Source organism: Rhagoletis zephyria, unplaced genomic scaffold (genome assembly GCF_001687245.7).
Source record: "Rhagoletis zephyria isolate East Lansing unplaced genomic scaffold, Rhagoletis_zephyria_1.1 Rzeph_scaffold_00028, whole genome shotgun sequence".
In the NCBI taxonomy this organism is placed as follows: domain Eukaryota; kingdom Metazoa; phylum Arthropoda; class Insecta; order Diptera; family Tephritidae; genus Rhagoletis; species Rhagoletis zephyria.
The window spans coordinates 474,597-496,858 of NW_016157112.1; the positions used below are offsets into that span (position 1 = coordinate 474,597).

At 36.1% G+C, this 22,262-nt stretch overlaps 1 protein-coding gene across 1 annotated transcript in view; it reads right to left on the bottom strand.

Annotated features, from left to right (window-relative positions):
* The window catches only part of Sema1a (semaphorin 1a), a 441,797-nt gene that overhangs the window by 120,149 nt on the left and 299,386 nt on the right, over window positions 1-22,262 (bottom strand). Inside the window, 1 exon segment of the mRNA XM_017616838.1 lies at window positions 2,420-2,615. Within this exon segment, the coding sequence (XP_017472327.1) occupies window positions 2,420-2,615 (196 nt within the window).

Genomic DNA, 22,262 nt, shown 5'->3' on the forward strand with positions numbered 1-22,262 from the left:
AACTACATACAAGCTGAAATTGCATATGTGAAACATGTCCATGATATGCAGATTTGTGTTCACATTTATTTGGTCATAAATTATCATCAAATCCTAGTCAAGCGAGCAACCGAGGCAACAAAAAAAAAAAAAACGCGTGTATCCGCTGCTACTGTTGCCATTGCAGCGCCAGCCAGCCAGTCAGCGAGGAAGAAAAAACACCAACACCAGGAAATGGAACCGAAATGGCCACAAATAGTTATTGGCCCCATTTGAATGTGATAAAAATATTTATGGCAAATAAAAATTGTGCGAAAAAATAATGTCGTGCACCATAAAATAAAAAACAAACAGAAAATAACTCAAGCAAATGTGAAAATAAATTATCTAACAAATAAATATGCAACTAAATATGGCATAGCATAGCGCGCATAGACCGCTGTCAGTAGTTTCAACTGCTAAAACTAACCTGAAAGTATATTTGATTTATTTTTTTCTATTCGTTTAATCAACCGCACTTTGCCCACTAACCAACCAATATGTTTCCGAAAAGCGTTAGAGCGTTGATCTGCGTAGCAAATTTATCATTGCGGCCAGAAAATATGCGGATGTTAAAAAAAAAAATTTTAAATTTTCATAAAAAAAAGTTAACGGTATACAGCAGTATCCGTGACAAGCCGTGGTGGCCGGCCATAAGCCCTACAGTGTCTGAATGTAGTGCTGAGCACAAGCAAAAGGGGTTTAGAGATACATACATAGGATGAAGAGGACACGTTTGTCGAGTTGGTAGTTGTGCGAGATACATTTATATTTAACTAAAAAAAAAAAGTTAGTTTTGGCTCATGTATGGCTGTCCTAGTGCGCCGGATGATGAATGACAATTTTTATCCGATTCCTGTGCGCTAAAAATACTCACAAAGCGCGTATCTACTCGCCATAGTAATAGAAAAAGGTAAATCTGAAACACCCAAAAATGAGTGAAAAAGTGGCGAAGAGGGACTGAAAAACTGTATGAAAATAAATAAAAGGACAAAATTTGCAAAACTATAAACAAAACAAAAAGAAAATAAAATAACAAAACAGAGAAGTACCAAAGGTATTGGCCCATAAAAAAGAGGTAACAAACAAGACACAAATTTTAATACCGGAAACAAAGTGAAAATAATGGGGGAAAAACCAAAACCCGGCTAGAAAAAGTATGTTCACTACAATTCCCCTACTCTAGAGCACAAGAATAATAGCAAAACTATCGGTGGTACACCGACCCACAAAATAATGCTAACGGCATACGCGAAAAAAAGCTGAGCAGCGAATACCTCCACCAGCCGCGCACAGGACAATAAAGAATGCACAGTTATTGCAACAAAATGGCGCATCAATTTGCAAGAACAGAAGAGCGAAAAGTGTTGCACATAGATGGCGGCGGCGGCGGCGGCAGCGGTGGCGGCACAAACAGCATGAAGCGAACCAAAAACCAAACTCGAACCCTTGAATGGTACATGAATTCGAATACAAACAAAATGCGACTCAGAGGAGTGTGAGAGAGAAAGAAAATTGAAAAACGAAAGCAAAACAAACAAATAGACAAAAACGAAGAAGATACGTTATAAAATGAAACAAAATGAAAAGAATAGATAGACAATAGTGGCAACAAATAATAGCAAAAAAAAAAAGAACAAGAAAAGAGCAACTATCGCTAAATAAAGGCGCACAGGAAAAAAAAATCAGCGAAAAAATTAACACAACCACTTATGAAGAACACAAGAAAAAAGACCTGGAAAAAAACGTGAAAACCAAGAAAAAAAACTTTAACGAAAAAAACATGACGTTGCATACGTTAAAAGCTAACTTGTGAATTGGTTGATAACGTTACGCTGAAAATGGCGTTAGCACAAGGAAGAGTAGAAGGGTTTTGTGTATGTAAAACTAACGACAAGGGCAAGCCGGTTAACATGCAGCATTGACGTTTTTTGTGCATATGCGGCGGATACACAATACAACTCTACTTTTTTTTTGTTTGTATGAACTAAGAAAAAAGTAGTATATACAATTGTGTTCATATTAATAGGAACTGCTTTATTTTGACGGCTGAGTGGAAGATCGGCCTCTAGGCAGCCGGTTTGGAAACGCCCTAACTCAGCAAATGGTTCAGGAACAACCAAACTCAATGTAAATTCAAAATATCGGCAGCAGAGATAGAGCGTTTTCCAATCAAATTCTAACATACCATTGTGTGCCACTCGTTGCTCATCTATAAACTTGATCTTCTTGATCTTCCACCTAATTTTCTACGTATTATTGTGTAAAAATTTGTTTAATGTTACTATTATACTGAACACAACTGTATGTATGCATATATGTATGTAGGCCCATAAATAGCCGCGTATATAAGGATAATATACATACAAGTTGGTAGTAGTGATATTTTCATTGTACTTACCAGCAAATACTGACGTTGAATTGTGATGCGGATCGTAGGGACATACCGCTTGGCCGCTTTTGCTCGCCTCTTGGGTATAGTTATTGTCGTTGATTATGTATGTATTGCACATGGGCCGAAATGAATTGGTGCCACATATAAATAAACGACCCGGCGACGTCACCACCATGATGCGAATGTAATTTTGACATGCCTCCTGTTAAATTAAATGTAAAAAAGAAAGAAGAATGAGTCAACATTTTTTGGCTCTGATACATGCGAGGGAATTAACTCAATAAAAAGTGAGCATTTAAAATAGAAGAAGAAAAATCGAGAATTTGAAAATGGCAATACCGTATGTATAAATGCGTGGTGACTGACACCCATGCGAATATAGTTAAATGCAGGTAATAAACCTTAAATTCTTGAAAAAAATGGAGCTTAGAAAAAATATTGCATATAAGCCAATAAGCAGTTATGCACCAAAAATTTTAATATTTTGGTAATTTTACAGGATTTTATATTTTATTTGATACATTATAATTCTACATTACACTGAATATTTGTAATAACTTTTTAGAAATAATCATATTTCTTAAATTTCAAAGTCCTTTTAAAAAATCCTGACGTCAGAGTGAAAAATGGAAAACGCAGTTTTACTATATTTTGTTTATATTTTCTCGAATATATGCATTAATTTTTGTGTGTGTAAAATTTATTATGGCACGGTGTTATCTGTGACTGTTTCATCGAGGGCAATTGTGGCAACTGTGTTTCAACTCACCCCAGTCTTTCGAAAGACACAAGCCTTTCTGGCAACTATCTGCAAAGCTCTCTACTGTCTTTCGGTTTTTAGCAATAAGTTTATAAATCATATTATATTAAAACATATAATTATATTTGATTTTAAAACAATAAAAACTAATAAAAAAAGCCAAATAGTAAAATAAATAAAATAGGAATAAATCAAAACTAAATATAAATGTTTTAAAAAATTAAGTTAAATTAAAAGAAATATGTTTTTTTTTCTTTTTAAAATTATTAACAGCCGGTATCAACGGCAATTTAAATGGACAATAATTTTTTATTTTCTGTCAATTTCCATGTAAAATTCAAAAAATTAAAATCATTTTTTACTTAAATTACTTTCGTGAAATTGACTGTAAATCTAGAAATTAAATTAGAAAAAGAAAAAAATTAAATCAAAAAGAAAGTAGCACATTGAAATTAAGAAACAATTATTTTTAATTTTAAAACTAAGTCCAAAAATTAAAAGAAAATTTAATCAAAAAAGAAACCAAATTAAATAAAAAGTACCAAATCAAATTAAAACAAGAAACTAAACAAAATAAGTTTCTAAAAATTTAGTTTAACTAAAAAGTAATTTTCTTTAACTAAAAGATGAAAAATAATTAACTCTAGAAGGGTAAAATTAAATAACTTCCAAAAAATCATATGAAATTAAAAAATATTCTTCTTGTTAAAGGAATAACATCAAAAGTAAAAACAAAAATAAATTAAGAATGAAAAAATTAAGTTGAAAAAGAAAAAAATACATAAAATGAACAACCAAATAAAAAATATATGCTTGATTAAAAAATAAAAATAAAATTAGCTGCCCGCGGACCCGAACTCGTATCTCTCGAATGGGACGCCTGTGCTCTGTTCAAATAGAATACAATTATTTTCTCTCAAAATAGATCATCACGACTAGCGCTGTGTTAGAATAACAAAAGTATCTGGAACTATCTTGCCATCTGTCTTTCATTTGTCTTACGAAAGATTTTTACTATCTTAGCCAGAATTGCCCTATAAGGCTCAAGCTAATTTCATCTGAGAAAAACTTGAGTGTGTATTTTGGTTCATTTTCTTTTTTAATAAATATAAAGCCCGATGTACAAAAAATTTAAGAATATGTACATGTTTATATATTTTTATATATAATCCAGGTTTTGAGGTATAATTTTAGGCGCAATAGTTATGATAATTGTCATGCGTTGATATAAAGCTGTAGATCAATAGTACTGAGTCCTGTTTTGAAACATCACAGCGGATCTGTTGAGTTTCAGTTGCCATAATAATTTGCAGACCTCAAAATCAACTCGTTTAGTCTATAAGTCAACGGTGGGCCAATGCGGCTGCTTGGATAGAAAACTGCGGTTTTTTTGCATTTATTTTTGCTCGTTACAGTACGGCTTTTAAAATCTTTTATTAAAGATACTCACGATATACTTTGATAGGGGCGGTACCTGAATGATCTGATAAGGCCAAATATCTTGGAAACTTTGATCAAAGGCTTAGTTGGAACTCCTACTTGGACAAAACTTTTAATAAAGTTGCTTCCATAGTTTAGTGCCCAAAATATTATAAACGACTGTCATTTAAAAAACTCTTAAAGTTGGTTTCGCTCCCGATAGGATAAATGGAAAATGCAATGGAAATATCAAACGTCACTGCTAAAATAAGTCTGCTTTAGCAGAAAAATTTAAAGTAAAACTCTGTGCAAACGAGCCCATGCCAGATGTGTATATTGGTACACCAATGGGTTAAAGTTAAAAGCAAATATAGGTGACGATTTTTATGCTATTTGATAAATGGTAGAAACTGCAGGCGGATGAGTTGGCTAGGAACGATACACACAAGACTATCTTACCGATGAAGGAGGGGGTGCGAGTGGTTTTTACGACTTACGGATTTTTCTTGGACACAATAAAAACTTTCGTTTAGTACAACGAGCGCTCGACTAAAGGCAGGTCATCTCCAATCGCTAAGTCACCATGGCTGAGGTAGAACCGGCAGCGATCAAGGTATCTCCTTAATGTCGACTTCTCAATCGTGTTGCGTGTTTTGAAAGAACACTGCCACAACACCAATTCTTGACACACAACGCTGTTTTTTATAGCTCAGCAGTTACCATTAAAATATCGATGGCCAAACATATTGCAAATTTTATTAGCAATTGTTTTATGTATATAATTCAATTTCGGAAAAAATGTCAGTTATGAATTGTCAATATTTAACCATCGATATGGTGGTATCACAAATTACTACCGTTTGTGGTCTACGAGTACGGCAATCATTTTAATCTGGCCTTAAATAACCTGAGCTAGCTTTAAGTGAAACAATATGTTTAGGCGCGTCTGCTAACACCAGGCGCCTAAATACATGCTATGTACTGCTGCATGTGCAAAAATTTCCTTTATGCAACTTAGGAAATTTTTGCACATGCACTTCTCAACTGCCAAGTAATTGAACTTTCTTAAGTTTCAATAAGATGGCACTTCAAAGTATGCTCGGCCTAGTCTGATGCATCCTCCGGACACTGCTTCAGGAGTCTTCTGCGGACTCTGCATGGCTTACAACCATGCGGAGGTGGTAATAGTTGATTACCATTGGCCACAGTGCCTACCCACTACTTTTTGGTCCAATAAATATTTTTTTATATAAATACATACGCAAATACTGGTCTCCCCTCTCACTGAGTTATTCACAATATAACTAATCGAATAATCTTTTGACCATTATTGATTAATAAAAATACTAGATTACTTGGTTATTAAAAAATTAATGACTAATGCCAATGTCTAAACGTTTTAACCACAGGCGAAATCATACAAAGAGGTAGCAATAGTACAAAAAAAAAATGCGCATGTTTTTTGTTCTTGCTTTTACGGATATTATGCAGGGATAGAGAACGCGTTGACGTTTGGTTTTAGTTCTGCACGAGAGCAAAATGTAAGGTGAAGGACGTTTCCGCAAAAGAACCAAAGGGGAACAAAAGTACTAACAGCAGTTTGAACGGGAACAAAATGAGAACAAAAGGTTCGGGAACGTTTCCGTAAAGAAGAAGATGTGAACCAAATTCTCGGGAAAGTTCTCGAAAAGGCCAAAATTAGAATAAATCTCGCAAGAACGTTGTCAATAAAACAGAATGAAAACGCAACTTTCGGGAACGTTTCCATTGAAAACAACATAAGAACGAATGTATCGAAAACGTTTTCAGGCAGAATCAAATAAGAACAAAAGTCTGGTTTGCTAGAGAAAACATCGAGAACAAAAGTTCTAAGATCTCAACGTTAGGAATGAGAGGAGTGTCTGCGTTTTGGGATGAAAAATCGTTTCAGTTAATTCTAAGCTAGAGGAAAGCTGGCTCAATTCAACTTTCTTATCGTTTTTCATTAGGGTGAGCTGTCCATTTATGGCAAAATTTTTCATTTCCTATACAAGAAAAGTTCGTGTCTTTCGTTCTGCACGAAAGTTCGTTTCGTTGCAAGAAAAGTTCGTCGACTTAATTTGCACAATTATCTTTCAGTTAATATTCAAACATTTCAAACTAATGTAGCGCTATGAGTAAAATTTTGTTCTGGCTTCCATTCTTACCGAATAGTTCAGAGAAGACTTGTTCCTGTTTCGTTCTCTCTCAGAACGTTCCTGAGACTTAAGTTTCCAAATTGTTCTTCGAGAGAAAGTACCTTACACTTTTTTTCCGTTCTGTACATTGCCAGAACGTTCCGGACAATTTGGTTTCCATTTTGTTCTCTTGAAAATGTTCCCCGAAATTTTGTTCGCATTTTGTCCGCTTTGGGAACGTTTCCCAGGATTTAGTTCTTGTGTAATTCCCGTTGTCAACGTTCTCAGCAGCACTAATGTTCACATAGAAGAGAAGCGAACCGATTTGGTGGGAATACTTAAATCGAAATAGTATGAATTTCAGAAATTTTTTGTTATTTTTTTTTCATTTCATTTATTTTATGTTACGAATTCCATGACTTGCATTGAAATGACTTACTGACTGACAATACGTCCATCACAGTATCGGAAGCATTATTGTTCTACATAACCCCATACAAAGCATATCAGAGATGCTGGGTTTTTTGCAGCGTTTTATTTTGTCATCACTGAATGACCGTGCGAAAATTTTTTTCCTCCAAAAAAAAACACAAATAAATAAAATAAAAGGAAATGAAATTGCCTGAGCCTCACCCAAAGTGTTCACGAGGCTGTGACGCTATTTTTCATAATTTTTTTACGCTGCGTTTTTTATACATTTTTACGCATATTTCCGGCGCAAAAAATCCGCGAACTTTCGTATTTACTACTCACATATTTACTTTCAATTGCATTTTGTCACAATTGTACTGCGGGCTGCGTTTTCACTTTGCTATTCAGTGCGTGTGCGTGTAATGGGCGCGGAAAGGTCAAATGTCGGCCATATTGTTTTTACGCTCGGGTTTACCCACAAACACCTATACATACATATGCAAACCCAAAAGGCATACCCGCACGTAATCGCAATGCTTGCTAGCAGTGGTGGTTATGTGACTTTTTCCGCCATCATCGCCACTTGACTACATCACGCGAATCAGCAAAAATATACAATACAATGTGAACCACAGCACGCATACATACAACGTCATCAGCACCATCATTGTCACGAACAGCTTCAGTAGTGTGCAATCAGCAATAGCCAACTGCTAGGCTGACAGGGAGGCTACAACAGCAATTTCGACGCAAAGTTTGTTCGGACGCTCTTCTTCCGAATTTTTCAACTTCCAAAATTTCATTGTTCTTTGTTGCAATCATTATTGCGTGTGGGTGTTGAGCTCTCTTTATCGGTGTATTTCTGTGTAAGTGCTTGCGGGAGTATTTCACCAACAAGCATTTGTTAAGTCCTTCGAAATGGTCTTGAATACAAAATATTCAAGCTGCTTATACCGCCCCTGCTGTTTTGAGTATCTGATATTCACTCGTGAAATTACTAAGTTTATACAACACATATGAAATTTCATTAGAATTCGTATTAGAAGTGCTTATAAACCGTGTTGCCATATTCACAGTATCAATTGCAAATTACAGTTTTCAAGGCAAGTGTACAGTTTTAAAACTAGCTCCTAGCACAAATTATAGTTTTTAAAAATTTCAGATTTGATTAATAAATTAAAATATTTTCTTCGTTCTTTTGGAAGTAAATGTTTAAAATAAAAAGGGGCGATGGAGGTGCTATCTTGAGGTCTTTATTTTTTTGAGAAAAATGGAGTCAGCAGCCAGTGCTGCCGTTTTCTTTTTTTTTAAGAGTAAAAAAAAACTTTTGGGTAGTATTTTGAGGATTATTTTTAGAAATCTTTTAAACTAAACTTAATGCCACTAAAAGGTTCAAAAGAAGTAGGTTGAGTGAGGTTGAAGTTATAGGGGCAGATATCTAGACGTTTTCTCAATGTCCGAGGACAGTATGCAGCCTTCGGTATTCTAAGTCGTATTACAGTATTCCCCAATTAATTTCACTTCAAAAATTGCACAATTTTCAGTTACCTCCTATCGTAGTACTTTCGGCAGCAATGGCAACACCATTCCAGTAGTGCGATTGGAAAACATTAATTTTCCAAAAAATCTTTGGTTTTTGTAGGTAAACGTTTTTTTTTTTTTTGAAAATACAGTTTTTTTTTGTGGAATTCACAGTTTTGTGTAAACAAAATCTGGCAACACTGCTCATAGCGCACAAATGAGAACTCTCTTTTGTTTTATTGCACAAGTACCCGCAATAATTTTTCGCCCATTCATCTGTCAAAAATACTAAGTGCAGGGAAGGCTGTGAGACCTCTCCAAATTGGCCAAAAAGGCAGACAAGTTCTCAACAAGTCAGCCAATAAGCTAACAACCCACAGTGTGTTTCCCAGCCACGGAATCACACAAGGTAACTGCGTGTGTACGAGCTTCCGAGGACTTCAACTTAATTAGTTAAATCAGACTTCATCCAGAAGGTAAATAAAAAATGGTCGTAAGAAACCACGTGTAGGACGACAACGACAAATCTAGCCCAGCTTGGACACGAAATGCTACGACTCTGTCTTCGTTGGTTTCATTCTCTCTGTTACCGACTTGGCCTATCGGGAGGGCGTTTATTTCACCATCATCACTTTAGCTGTCTAGCGTGGACGGAATTGTAGACGAGCTCTCAAAAAGTGCCACAATGAGCGCACTGGGCCTTAATGCGCATCTTTGCTCTAGTGGATGCAGTCAACCACATCGACCTAACCAAGCCCGGTTTAGTAGCCACAATCACAGATCACTGGACTTGATTCGTGGATATGCAGCTAGAATGGGCCTATCGTTTAACCCTCGATGACGTTGCTGTTACCTTGAAGAAAGTAGGTATCCCTTTTTTGATAGTTCCGAACCAGTCTAAAATTCGACAGATGCTGTCTAGTACGATCTGCATCCCTTTTTCTATAGTTCCGAACCAGTTCTAAATTCGTCAGCTTAGATATAGATTATCACATTTTCTGTGACTATTTTGGACTTAGTAAATTTGCGTAAATGTTCTTGTTTCGGACATCAAAATATAACTTTTTAGAAAAAGGGGACTTAGCAGCAACTATCTAAGAGTTAGCTGCTTTCGAAGTGGTGGGGATCTACTGTCGAACTGGTTCGTTTTAGGCGATAAGATCTAGCACTAAACTAGAAGTTTGGTTGACTAGTTCGGGGTTTCCCTGCAGGGTTGCGATAACGGTAGCATATGTATGGATGAGTGGTTTGTATTTCATTTTACGATAAAAATGGTGGCATACCTTTAGGCACTTTACCCAACAGTGGCACCCAAACTACATGACACATAAATTTTTTCTTCATGAGAACTTCGATGGCATTTTTTCGTTGAAATCTAATTGAACTCCAAGAAATCGAAATCACTAATATATATATAGGAAATCCTCCTGGCTTTCGTAAGATTGCACCAAACCTCAGATTTAGGTGCATTGGGAATGTGGTATAAAAGTTGTAATTTTGAAAATGGTTTGCTCAATTTTCATCGCCAGATTATCTAAACGTAAGGCGTTGGCGCCTAAATATATGCAAAAAGAAAAGCTAAGAAACACAAAGGGAAATCAGTTGACAACGGATTTTCATGCTAAAGATAATCCCGAAATTATGTACGATCATAAATATAAGAAAAATTTATAAATTCATTTATGTATAAAATGATGTTTATCATTTGCTTTTAGTTATGCTGGTACATATTTTTAGGCTTACTTTTTAGCACAAATATCCGAAGCCTAGAAATCAGCTATTTCTGACAGTAGGAGAGGTAAGAAAATTGACGTGGGCTTTTTTTGGGGAAGAGAGATTTATTGTACCGATTTTTAGAGTGTCACTTGTATAAAATATAGATAATATTCCTCTAGAAACGTAGCATATTTTTAGGGTTCATAATTTAGCATGGGAAATTTTAGGCCAGCAGTACAGTCAAAACTCATTATAAAAACATAGAACAAAAATTTTGTTTTGCTGAGTCCCGTGAAAAACTTCGCTGGTGCGAGACCCAGGGACCCAGACGATTTGTGCGCGAAAGGTCTTAACGTATATTTCGTCAAGAGGTCTTACTATGTCGACAGTCCCTCGCTAATTAACGGTATCAGATATCAGTTTAGATGGCGAACGGGCCATGAGCATGAAAACCATCGAAATATATTGACGTTTAAAGGTTCGTTAGCAAAAAGCTCTCTATGATAAAATCCCGGCACAAAAGCCTTTACATAGCGAATTCTGAATATATTGAAAAAATTTTAATTTTTCCTTGTTTTTTTTCTTTGTTTTTTGGTATTCTATAAATATAACGAAACTATAGATATGTATGTATAACGAAGCATTTTTCAAACTCCTTCAACTTCGTTATCGAGGTTTCACTTTAATGCAATATGACAACGATTATTCAGTGATTACCAATTTACACCAATTAATGCTATTTAAGTATCTGACTAAACCGTTTTTCGATTTTTTTTAACTGTAATTAGAGGAGTTTTATCAGAACCTCCGAAATTTACTACTACCATTTTTAGTTTAAAAAATTGCAGTACACCAGGATTAGGTTAACTAAAGTTAAATTTTAATTTAAATTTAAAACGCTCTGATTATCAGAAAGTTGAAAGTGGTTTTGTTGTTAGCTTCAAACAAAAGCCGCAACATTTCCATTTTATTGCCTTTTCATTGTGTTTTCGACCATTAAATATGTCACATAAAACACCAATATTTTGTGTTTCGATTTAAAATTTGCTTGTCTATGTATTTGCGAATGGGATCTACATATGTACGTAGTACATACAAACATACATATATATGAAAGTTACATGAATGAGGAGTTCGGCAGGAAATACACTATAACTAAAAGGGAACGAATTTGATTTCGCTTAGACTGGGTTGGGTGGCAGTTCTCTGTTGGGTTCACTTAGATTCAGGGTCCTTTGTGATACCGCCTGATATTTATAGTTAATCCCATTCCCCTAAAATTCACTTGGTGCTCCAAAAGAAAGTGCATATTCTCCTCATACCCATTGCTTTGAGGTCACCAAGTCCATTGGAGATATGGCAACCAAGAGCTTTGGCTATCCGTTTAGCTGGGTGCGACCAGTGTGGCTGCTCGTAATCTACTCAGATAATATTCGGTAAGAGCTCCAGTAACTAAGCGAATGTTGTTCTTTCTGTTTGCAAGTCCTTGAACTTCCGTTACTGTCGCAATCTCCAGGGACCCAGACGATTTGTGCGCGAAAGGTCTTAACGTATATTTCGTCAAGAGGTCTTACTATGTCGACAGTCCCTCGCTAATTAACGGTATCAGAGATCAGTTTAGATGGCGAACGGGCTTGACACTATCCACAGGCTGCTTAAACGGCCTCGAAAATTTTTTGCCAGCTACGACTTTTGGCTTCACGGCATAGCTTATTTACACATCAAATAAACTGAGGTATTAATAAACGGATTATAGTAGCCCTGATAGCCAAAGCACCAAGCTGTCCCCGCTAGTGTGTCACGCTCCCAAAATATAAAACTAAATTTGTAAGTATGACAACATTTGGCATCTGGTCAACGATTTATTGAAGCAAACGATCTTATTGACATAAGATTTAATTAAGAGTAAACAAAATCGATAACAATAGCGATAAATTATCGACATCTATAAATTATCGATAACCAATCCGATAACAATATCGAGACAAGAATTAGTAAAGAAATCGGTTACATTTAATTATTTTTTAGTTGTGAAGCATGTTTTTTACGTTTGTTCGGATAAAAGCATCGATAATCATTTCATATTTAAATAGATTATATTCGTAGGAATATCGTAGGTCGCGGACATGTGATTTTTTTCTAATTTGCTTGTAAATTTTTTATGGATATACGCATTCTCATAGTTTGATCGATAACTTTTTTAATTTTTTTGACATACATACCTAGAGATATACATACTTCCGATATAACTACTTCAATAAATAATCGACGACAAAGTCGATAACAATATCGTTTATATTTCCTTTATTTTTTTTGTTGCGAAGCAGGTTTTTGACATTTTATATCGAAAACAGCATCGATAATCAACCGACAAAAGTATAGTTAGGTATATCGGTAGAATTACAAAAAATATGCACGTCGCGGACATGTGATTTTTTCTAATTTACTTATCGATTTTTTTATCGATAGCCGTATCGGTATATTTTTTTTGATAACTTTTTGTGTTCTCGATATTACTACTGATATACTGTAGTTCTGTATGTTTTTATCGATTTATTATCGATATTTTTATCGATAAAAAGTTTAATTGCTTGTTTAACATCAACAAACCAAGAAAAAAGATGCATCGATATTGTTCTCGAAAAAGTTATTGATTATTCAGCGACGCTGTTATCGATAATTTATCACTATTGTTAGCGCTTTTTATGGCTGTTGTTATCGATAACGGAAGTGGTAGTCCAATACATAATTTCACTAAAAGGAATCGGTGTACTTCCCTAGATGGTATGCATACCAGGGTGGTCCAAAAATGCATGTGAAAAAGTAAAGTTGCAGTTGTAATGCTCTTAGCCCCTAGGATTGTTCTATACCAAAACAAATATACCCCCATTTTTTATTTCGAAATAAAAAAATATTTAGAGGTCGCTCAAAGCGCCCAAAGTTTTCCATGTATTTTATACGGGGAAAAACAACCGTTCGTAGAAATGGCATAGAATTCTTAAAAATCAATATTTTTCGATCGGAAATCTTTGTTTATCTGCAGAAGATCCTCAGTAATAATACCCAATTGTTTATTTTACCATCTTTTCATAGCAACTATAATTTATAGGTCCGCCAAAAACCCACAAAAACCCCGAAAAATGCAAAAGGGGGACCAATAAAAAACCGTTAGTATTAAAAAATGGTTAAATAAATAATTGGGTATTACTTTTTAAAACCAGAGTTTTCCGATCGAAAATATTGATTTTTTACGAAAAGTTGTTTTTTCCAATTTAAAAATACATAGAAAACTTTGAGCGCTTTGGGCGACCTCTAATTTTTATTTTTTTTGATTTCAAAATAAAAAAGGGTATACTTTTTTTCGATATAAAACAATCTTAGGGGGTGAGAGCATTACAATTCCCACTTTACTGTTTTTGGACCACCCTAGTGTACACATACAAAATCATTAAATACGCACTGGTAAAATTTTATGTATTTGCATACATACATATTAGGGTGCCCATCGAAAATGCCCCCCTAATTTTATTCGTTTTTATGAGAAATATTATTACGACTATTTTTGATCTAGTTCAAAGATCGAATATGATCTGAGACCTTTAAAATGGTATATAAAAATCTATTGTCGCACTAGGCTTGTTGGGATTTTTTATCGGGTAAATTAAAAAAAGACCCCTATTTCTCTTAATTTTTAACATTTTGACCATCGATAATTTCTACAATTTCAAAATATGGAGTACCATCTAAAATTAAATCTATTTTCAAATAAACTGATGCCTGATTTATTGCAATCGCATAAAAATTTTGATTTTCTTAAATACGGCCTTGTATTTATATTGTTTATGTACCGGATTTTCAGAATTTTTGAGCAGTGTGGCTAAGGAATTCAGCAATATTTATTCAAAATTAATATATACAATCGCTCTTTAGCAAAAAAAAATTGGGTTTTTCAAGAAATTTAAGAAAATGGGGGTGGCCGATATTGACCATATTTGGTATACACATTGTGCCTAATTAATAAAATTAGGGGGTAGGGTCTTGAAATTTCCAAAAAAAAGTATTTTCAATGGACACCCTAATACATACATTTCTCTGACGGAAGCAAGTGATTCTTTTTTTTTTTAATTAACTAATTGAAGAACTACTTTAAAAAATATGCAATGAGTAAATTTTTCGAATTTCGATACTTTTTTTACTCAAAGAAACAATTTGTGGCTTGGAAGTATGAAAAAGCATCTGTGAAGTGCAGCAGAACGAAAGCGAATTCAAACGACTGACCTTAAAGTTGTTCAATCCAAATGAATTTGAAATTAGTTGAAAATACGTGCAGGAAAAGGAAATTGACTGCTTCATAGGACATCGCCATGCTAAATAAATGAGTTCGTTGCAGGTAAAATAGTGAGAATTTCAATTAGTTATCATTGGAAATAAAGTAGTTTATAAATTATTTTCAAACTAATCCAATTTCCTGCAGGGATGTATGTATGTATATTGGTATGCGTGGGTAATAAAATATTCAGTTTCAGGGCATTTGCAGCCACTGGCCTAAGGCTTAATTACTATTTAAAACCAACATATGCACGATTTTGTTTATTATTTCAAATATTTAACATAATAACCTATGCAGAGCATACAGTTACATGCACGCACACATGTATACATACATACGTATATGTGTGCAGGCCAAAATGTGCAACCCAAACAATCCGATTATTGTATTTCTTTTTGTTTTATTGTTATTGTTTTCTAATACCTTCGTTGTTATTGCTGTTACTGTTACATGGGCATTAAGCTGTTTGCATAAATTAACCAAATATAGTAAATTGTGTCAAAGCTGGTGTACAAACACCCTTATCCTCAACCACTTAGCTGCCAAGCACCAAAAAATATGCAAAAGTAGGGTCGAGCGTTTTTGACATCAATACAGGCCTCTAAACTCCGTTGACAGGTGGCTGCACTCTGGAGCAGTAAGCTGTTTTGTCCCCTCGAAAAGTTCAACGAAGTGAGTTGCGGGCGGCTGGCTGGGGAATATTTAGCAGATGCAATTTTGAATGCAATATGGCTTGCAAAACGACAACGGTAATGTAAAACAAGGAAACGGTGTGCAGCATGCACACGTGGAACTAGTACATACAAACACATACATACATACGTATATGTATACAGAATTAAAGTAGCTTAAATAGTCAGATGACGAGGGTTGCAACGCAATGAGCCACATATGTATGTGGGTGTGGGTTAGAGGTCGTCAGAGGGTGTCGCTCTTTTACATACAATAATTATAAAATTAATTAATTGCTATTCAGCTGTTTTAGCTAGTCGTGCCAATCACGTACGCACACTCACTTACCCACATACAAATATGTAAATACAAAACTATAGTTTACATGCTAGTAATTTGATTTTATAATTAAAAACTATGCAGCCTAGCATTTTGATAACAAAAATTATAATTTTTCCCATATAAATCGCAATCCAATATAATTTTACACATAAGTAATGGTAAGCAGCGTGCGTGCATTTGCCCAAAATAATTACATAAATGCATAAAGATCAAGTGGCGATTATGTCACACGAGTTGCAGGCTGTGGCGTTCACATTTAAAAGTACTATGGCATAATGTGATTTGGAATTAAGTATGTAAAAAGCATTGTTTTAGAAATCCGAATTTCATTTAAGTTAGTAAGCGCTTAAATGATGAGCCTCGACACCGGCCAGATTGGCTGGGCTGGTGGCAGCTGGAGTGGATTATGGAAGCTTTGACGTAGAGTTGAACACCTTTGTTGTTTGCCTGCAATGTGTTGTGGTAGGCTATTGACTGGCTGGTGATCGTTCAAATTTATGTGGCACTAGCTTTCGCCTTTCATTTATTGGGAATTCACGACATGATAAATGTACCGTGGCGAGAATGTTAATAAGGGAATAGAAATTTAAACAAACATTGGCTATTTTTCTTTGTCCAAATTTTTTTTTATGAAAGTATAGCTTAGGCTAGGTTAGGTTGTAGCGGTCGTCTATAAGACACACTTATGCTCCAGGCCCATTGTGATGCCGCATGGTGGTCAGTAACTTTCAATCCCCCCCAAAAACCATTTGGAGCTTCGTAGGAATTTTAGAAGATCAGTGATTTCGACATATCTGAGGTCCTCCAGATTATCGATGCATTGTCTACCCAGCGTGGAGAGTCTTCGCCTGGACAGAGCAGGGCACTGGCACAACAGGTGCATAATCTTCTCCTTCCCCTTAGACCCTGATGTCGGAGAAGTCGGAGTGCTCCCCAGCCATCTCTTCCAGAGTTACCCTCTCGAAGAGATCGCCTACCATGCCTGCGTTGGATTCCACTTCGTGCTCGTTAGCGCTTTCTACTGCCTGTGATGTGTCAGCCGGGATTTGCTTCCCCGACACGTCCTGTCTATAGATATGAAGGTTCAGGGCCTGAAAGCCGTAGTTTACCATCCAGAGGATTATCACGGCCAGCCTTCGTTTGCAGTCAATTTCGACTATCTTTGCTGCCTTCCAATCATGGATAGATATGTTTTCCCGCTTGTCTACGTCGAGGCGTGGCCCTGGCCAGAGCTCCTCAAGGCGACCCATTGCGGACGCCTTTCAGCCTCTCTTTTCTTTCTCTTGAAATGCCTCTATCTTTCCTCTTTTTTTTCGCGGTATTACTCAAATATAGCGCGTGTCGCCATTGGCTGCGCGGTACGATGTATTCTGCGCATTTTTCTGTTAGTTCTGCGTGTAATAACCAAAAACTTCCTCCGCAGCGGTACGAAGTGATTGGGAGATGGAATCCTACTGCAGGGCTGACAGTAGATTGCAAAATTTTTCTGTCGTCCGTTGTAACTACAGCTGTGTGACGTTAAACTTTCGCCACGTTGCCTCACGTACGTTTTTCTATTGCCCAGAGGCGCATACGGATCTTAGCTGTAACAAGGAAGTGATCCGAGTTAATGTTGGCACCTCGGATAGAGCGCACGTCAAAAACTTTAGAAGCGTATTATTACAACATTATCAATTTGGTTCTTCATTCTTTGATCAGGGCACACCCAACTGGCTTTGTGGATGTTTCGGTGCAGGTGTCTGGTACTACTAGCTACCATGTTTCGCGGCGTGAGCAAGTCTATCAGCCTATCTCTGTTGTTGGAGGTGCTGTCATGAAGGCTGTATTTTCCGACTGTTGGACCAAATATGTCTTTTTTTGCGTAACCTGGAAATAAAGTCGATAAGTTCGAGTTTAACATCAGCGCTCATATGCTTCTCCTAGGCGCTCATAGAAATGCTGCTTGCTCTCATCTCCCTTTTCCATCTTTGGGACGTGCGCAGATATAAGACTGACGTTGTTAAACTTAGCCTTTAAGCGGATTGTGGCAATTTGTTCACTGAAGGAAGTGAACCTGGAGACAAGGTGTTGGAATCTTTGCCCAACCAGAAATCAGACACCAAATTTGTGCGCAGTTTCACGGTATCTGTACTAGATGCCGCACGCTACAATTTTTTTGCAGCCATATGCCCGTTTAATCGCATTTCCTGTACTTCGGTGATGATGTCAGCCTGGTATTTGTCCATAACATCCAGCAATTGGTTAGAGGCACCTTCCCTGTAGAGGGTCCGGACATTCCAGGTATATATCAGTAAATCGCAAACTTTGTATCGCTTTCTAGTGCCGTCAACGTGTGGGGAGGCAGTTATCCGAGGCTTGCTCGATCTTTTCATTGCATATAGTTTTTTACGCGGGTCCCAAGCCCAGCGCTCAAAACCATTGCAGGGGTGAATGCTTTTTCAACCGGATACACGTTTACATATCTGTGTTCGTATGGAAAAGTAGCTTATGTCGAAGGGCTGGCTTTAGTATAATGCGGCATTCCCTTTATTCTTTAAACGACAAAGAATTTTTTGATGAGACTGAATAAGAATATTGACTTGCTAGTATCGGAGCTATTTCTTGCACGTTTATTTGCCAAAAGTTCTCAACGGCTCACCGCGAGTGAGTAATTCGCAATCGTATGCTGCGAATGCCGATTTATACTAAAGCCAGCCTTTCGACATAAGCTACTTTTTCATACGAACACAGATATATAGCGAGCCGCTTGCTCCAAGACAGACGTCCGTTTGCAGTCGGAGTGGGCCCACCGTAGCGTAGATACAAATACTTAGTGGAATGTGTTCTTGTATTGAAATCGTGTACGGAAATGCATGCAAATCTGTACTTTTCAAAAGAAAGCTTAGCTTGTTAGATAGTCAGGCGCAGCAAGAAATGGCGTCTATTAAACAACTGGATGGAGTACAGCAAAAACGATAGTAGTGTATCTTATAACTTGAAAATTAGTTTGGAACTATCTCACTTATTTAGAATAGGGAACATTTACTGAGCAGGACAATTATGCTTAAATACTTTTACGTTTCAATCACATAATTGATCTTTTCAACAAGCATAGCAGAAAGTTAGGCTAGGCAATGATGGTTGTGTTCGACAATGGGGTACACTTTGACCATCAGAAAGCGATCGTTTGTGCCAGGAAGGGTAATTGGTAAAGCCATTAGCAGTGAAAAAACGCTGTGGTCGCTTGAACGATTTTTTTTTTTTTATAGCGTAAGGAAATAAGTTTTCATTGATAACCCGAAACTGAAACGCAGACAGTTTCCAGTCAAATCCTACAAAAAGATCGACAGCATAGGAAGCCTTTGGCAGCTTCTGAGGCTAACGGAATGCCTCAGCTGTCCTAGTGTTTGCCCATCGCTGGCTGTTGAGCTGACATGCGACCCATATTTTCAAGGGTAGTCCACAGATAGTTAAACTATTTACACAGGTCATAATTAAGAAATTCCATACAAATATGCGTAAAAATAATAAAAGCTGCCAAACAAATCAGCTGCACTTATTTTTTTTATTGAAATAGAAGCTGGGAAAATGAGCGAACCGAACCGAACCTGCTTAATTTTTTTAAATCATAAATATTTCCAGCTTGCTCATTTATTTGCAATAAAAAAGAAAACAATAGCATTCCACTGGAATTAATTAAATTCGCATATGAAATATTTTTCATACCAAATATTTTAATGAAAACAAGAAAAAAAAAACTATGCACAATATTAACCAATTAAGCGCATGGCATACAAACTACATACATATGTATGTAGCTGCCAAGCCATGCAAAATCCGCGCTGTGTTGCAAAGTAGCGCTTCCAACCGCACATAATACAATAAGAAATTTTGACTTTATTTAAATGTTAATGCACCGAGCGTATAATAAAATTGCACACACATACATATATATACATATATACATATGCATGCGCGTTAGTTGTATGCAGTTGTTTAAATTACCGCAAAATCACAAAATGCAAACAATTTCTTTGAAGTAAGGTAAAAATATCACGCGAGAACGGAAATGTAAAAGCGTTAACGTGCAGCTGTGCAGGGCTGAGAAAACCAGAAAAATAGAAAATAGTGAACAAAAACTAAAATAAAATGTGTAAAAAATAGTTAGAGCATAGGTGACGGTGAGTCGGCTGGGGAAAAGGTAGTGTATGAAATAGCGAGTTTACCAGCAAACAATGCCTACTTGGCATTTCAAAGTAATCGCACTCGCCTAGTTTCAACTTAACACCTAAAAATATGCAGCGCAAATTGCCAACGACTATATTCAAGTGCTTTTTACTCGTACAAACCCAAACATAAACTTGCTTGACAACCGACACACAAATCCACATTAGGGTGCGTCACTAAAAATGTCGTCGTAAAATTTATTATATTTGAAGAATTCAGCTAAAATGTTTCGTAAAAGTATTGCAATTTGTAAAGACCTCCAAAAAACGATTTTTTTGTAAATAAAATTATTTAAAAAATGTTTTTTTTTTTGTTCCAAATAAATTACCTTAGATAATACGTAGCAGCGTTTAAGCTTAAAAGGTCTTCATAAAATGTTTGAAAATTTTTTGAAGGTCTCCAAATCAAAAACATTGTATAATTCCGATGAAAAAACAATACCGATTTTTTTGTATAGACACTGATGCACCTTAATGTACCCATGCAGATTTGTAATGCATAGTGGGCAAGAAACGTCGCACAGTGGTGGAGCTTTGATGAAAAATACACAAAAAAAATCTGTTTCATGAACACTGGCAATCTTAACCAGAAATGTGTCCAGAGTACCAGTACCCTCTCATTCTCATCCAGCGAGTCATGTGTTGCTTTGCTTACTGAAAGGCATACCTTCAGGGAACTTGTTGGGTGTAGTTACTCGATGGCTGTACTGTACTCGACCGATTTCAACCTTTCCCATTCACTTGATCTCCGAAATAATTATTGCAGAACCAAAGTTTCAAAGTTGGTAGTAATATTTTAGCTCCATAACCCAGGGCAAAGCTGCTGCTGACAGATAAGGCGTTACCAAATCTAAAAACAACATAGCCAACATAGCCACGGCTATACCGTCGCGTCCAACTACGGCAGATGTAAATACCTAGATGTAGGCTAGAACACAACGAGTTTAGGGCAAGACAAGCCAACTTGGCCGGTGGATTCAGATTGTTAGCTTTTTACTTACAGCAAGGTTACCTACAGATTCCACAAGAGCCGGTAACACAAACACTAATGTGATGATAGCCTCAGTGGTTTGGTCCGATAACTGCACCGCCGGCAAAAAGGACCTCCCTCTGAGATTATTCTGGGACTAAACAACCGTCTTATCCGAAACATTTAGGACCACTCTCTCCGCGAGTTGCGAAACTTGACGTTTCGTCCAGTCATAAGTGAGTAGTGAAAACGAAGAGCTGCTTACATATGTACTCCTCAAGAACTAAGCTGAGCTCCTAACTAATGAGGAGCAGTGGTGAGCTGGTTGAGTCGGCCAAAGATTCGTTAATGCAGGCGGGAAACTGAATGAAATCAAGGGACCCGTAGAACTCAAAACAACAACAGCGAATAATTTCCTTGGGAGGCTACCAGTTCAGCGGCTGCCAGCGCTTTCAATGAATAGGTTATTTGGTAATCGAAATAGTAGAGAGGAGTCACCCGGTCATAATAGTAGAGAGGTCGATTTTACGACCAGTTGTTAGGGTTCAATGGAGACGTAAAGCTTCATCCAGACTCTCCCATTAACTTTTGGGGACAGTGGATGAACACGGAACATAAGAAAAGATACAGTTAACATAGGGCAGCCTGATCGAATGCTAGTAAAGTGACCTGGACATAAAGGTGTACCGATCAGCGATCTATTCCGCTGCGAGTATACTTGTAAACTTTAGAATCTTAACCCTTTCAGGACCAAGCGAAACATGCTACCCAAAGAATTTCTCCACTCATAAGAAAATTGTGTGAATCAGTTTAATTTTTTCTGTTTTTTACAATGTGCTCCATCTTTACTTAGGTATTTTTATCATACAATTTTAGAAATAAGAACCTTCACCAAAACAAGAAAAATTAAAAAAAAAAACTTGAATAAAACTACTTAAAAAAATGCATTATATAAAAATAGTAGTTTTTAAGAATAAAATAAATTACATAAACATAAATTTTAAGAAAAATATGTATAGATATTTTCAGAAAACATTCTTTGGAGGATCTAGCAATTTTTAGAAAAAACTTGTTTCAAAGAAAAAAAATAAATTATTTCCTAGAAGAAAAAATGTTACCAAAAACCAAACATAAAAAATTTCATAGAAAAAAAATTTAAGAAATTGAATTTTAAAGTCATTTTTTTCTTTTATCTAGAAAAAATTATTATATAAAAAATAATACACTTTTAAGAATAAAAGCAATTACATAAACATAATTTTTTATAAAAATATAGAGAAATTTTTAGAAACCATTTTTTGGAAAATGTATTAATTGTTGTTTGATAGAAAAAAAATTTAAAAAAGT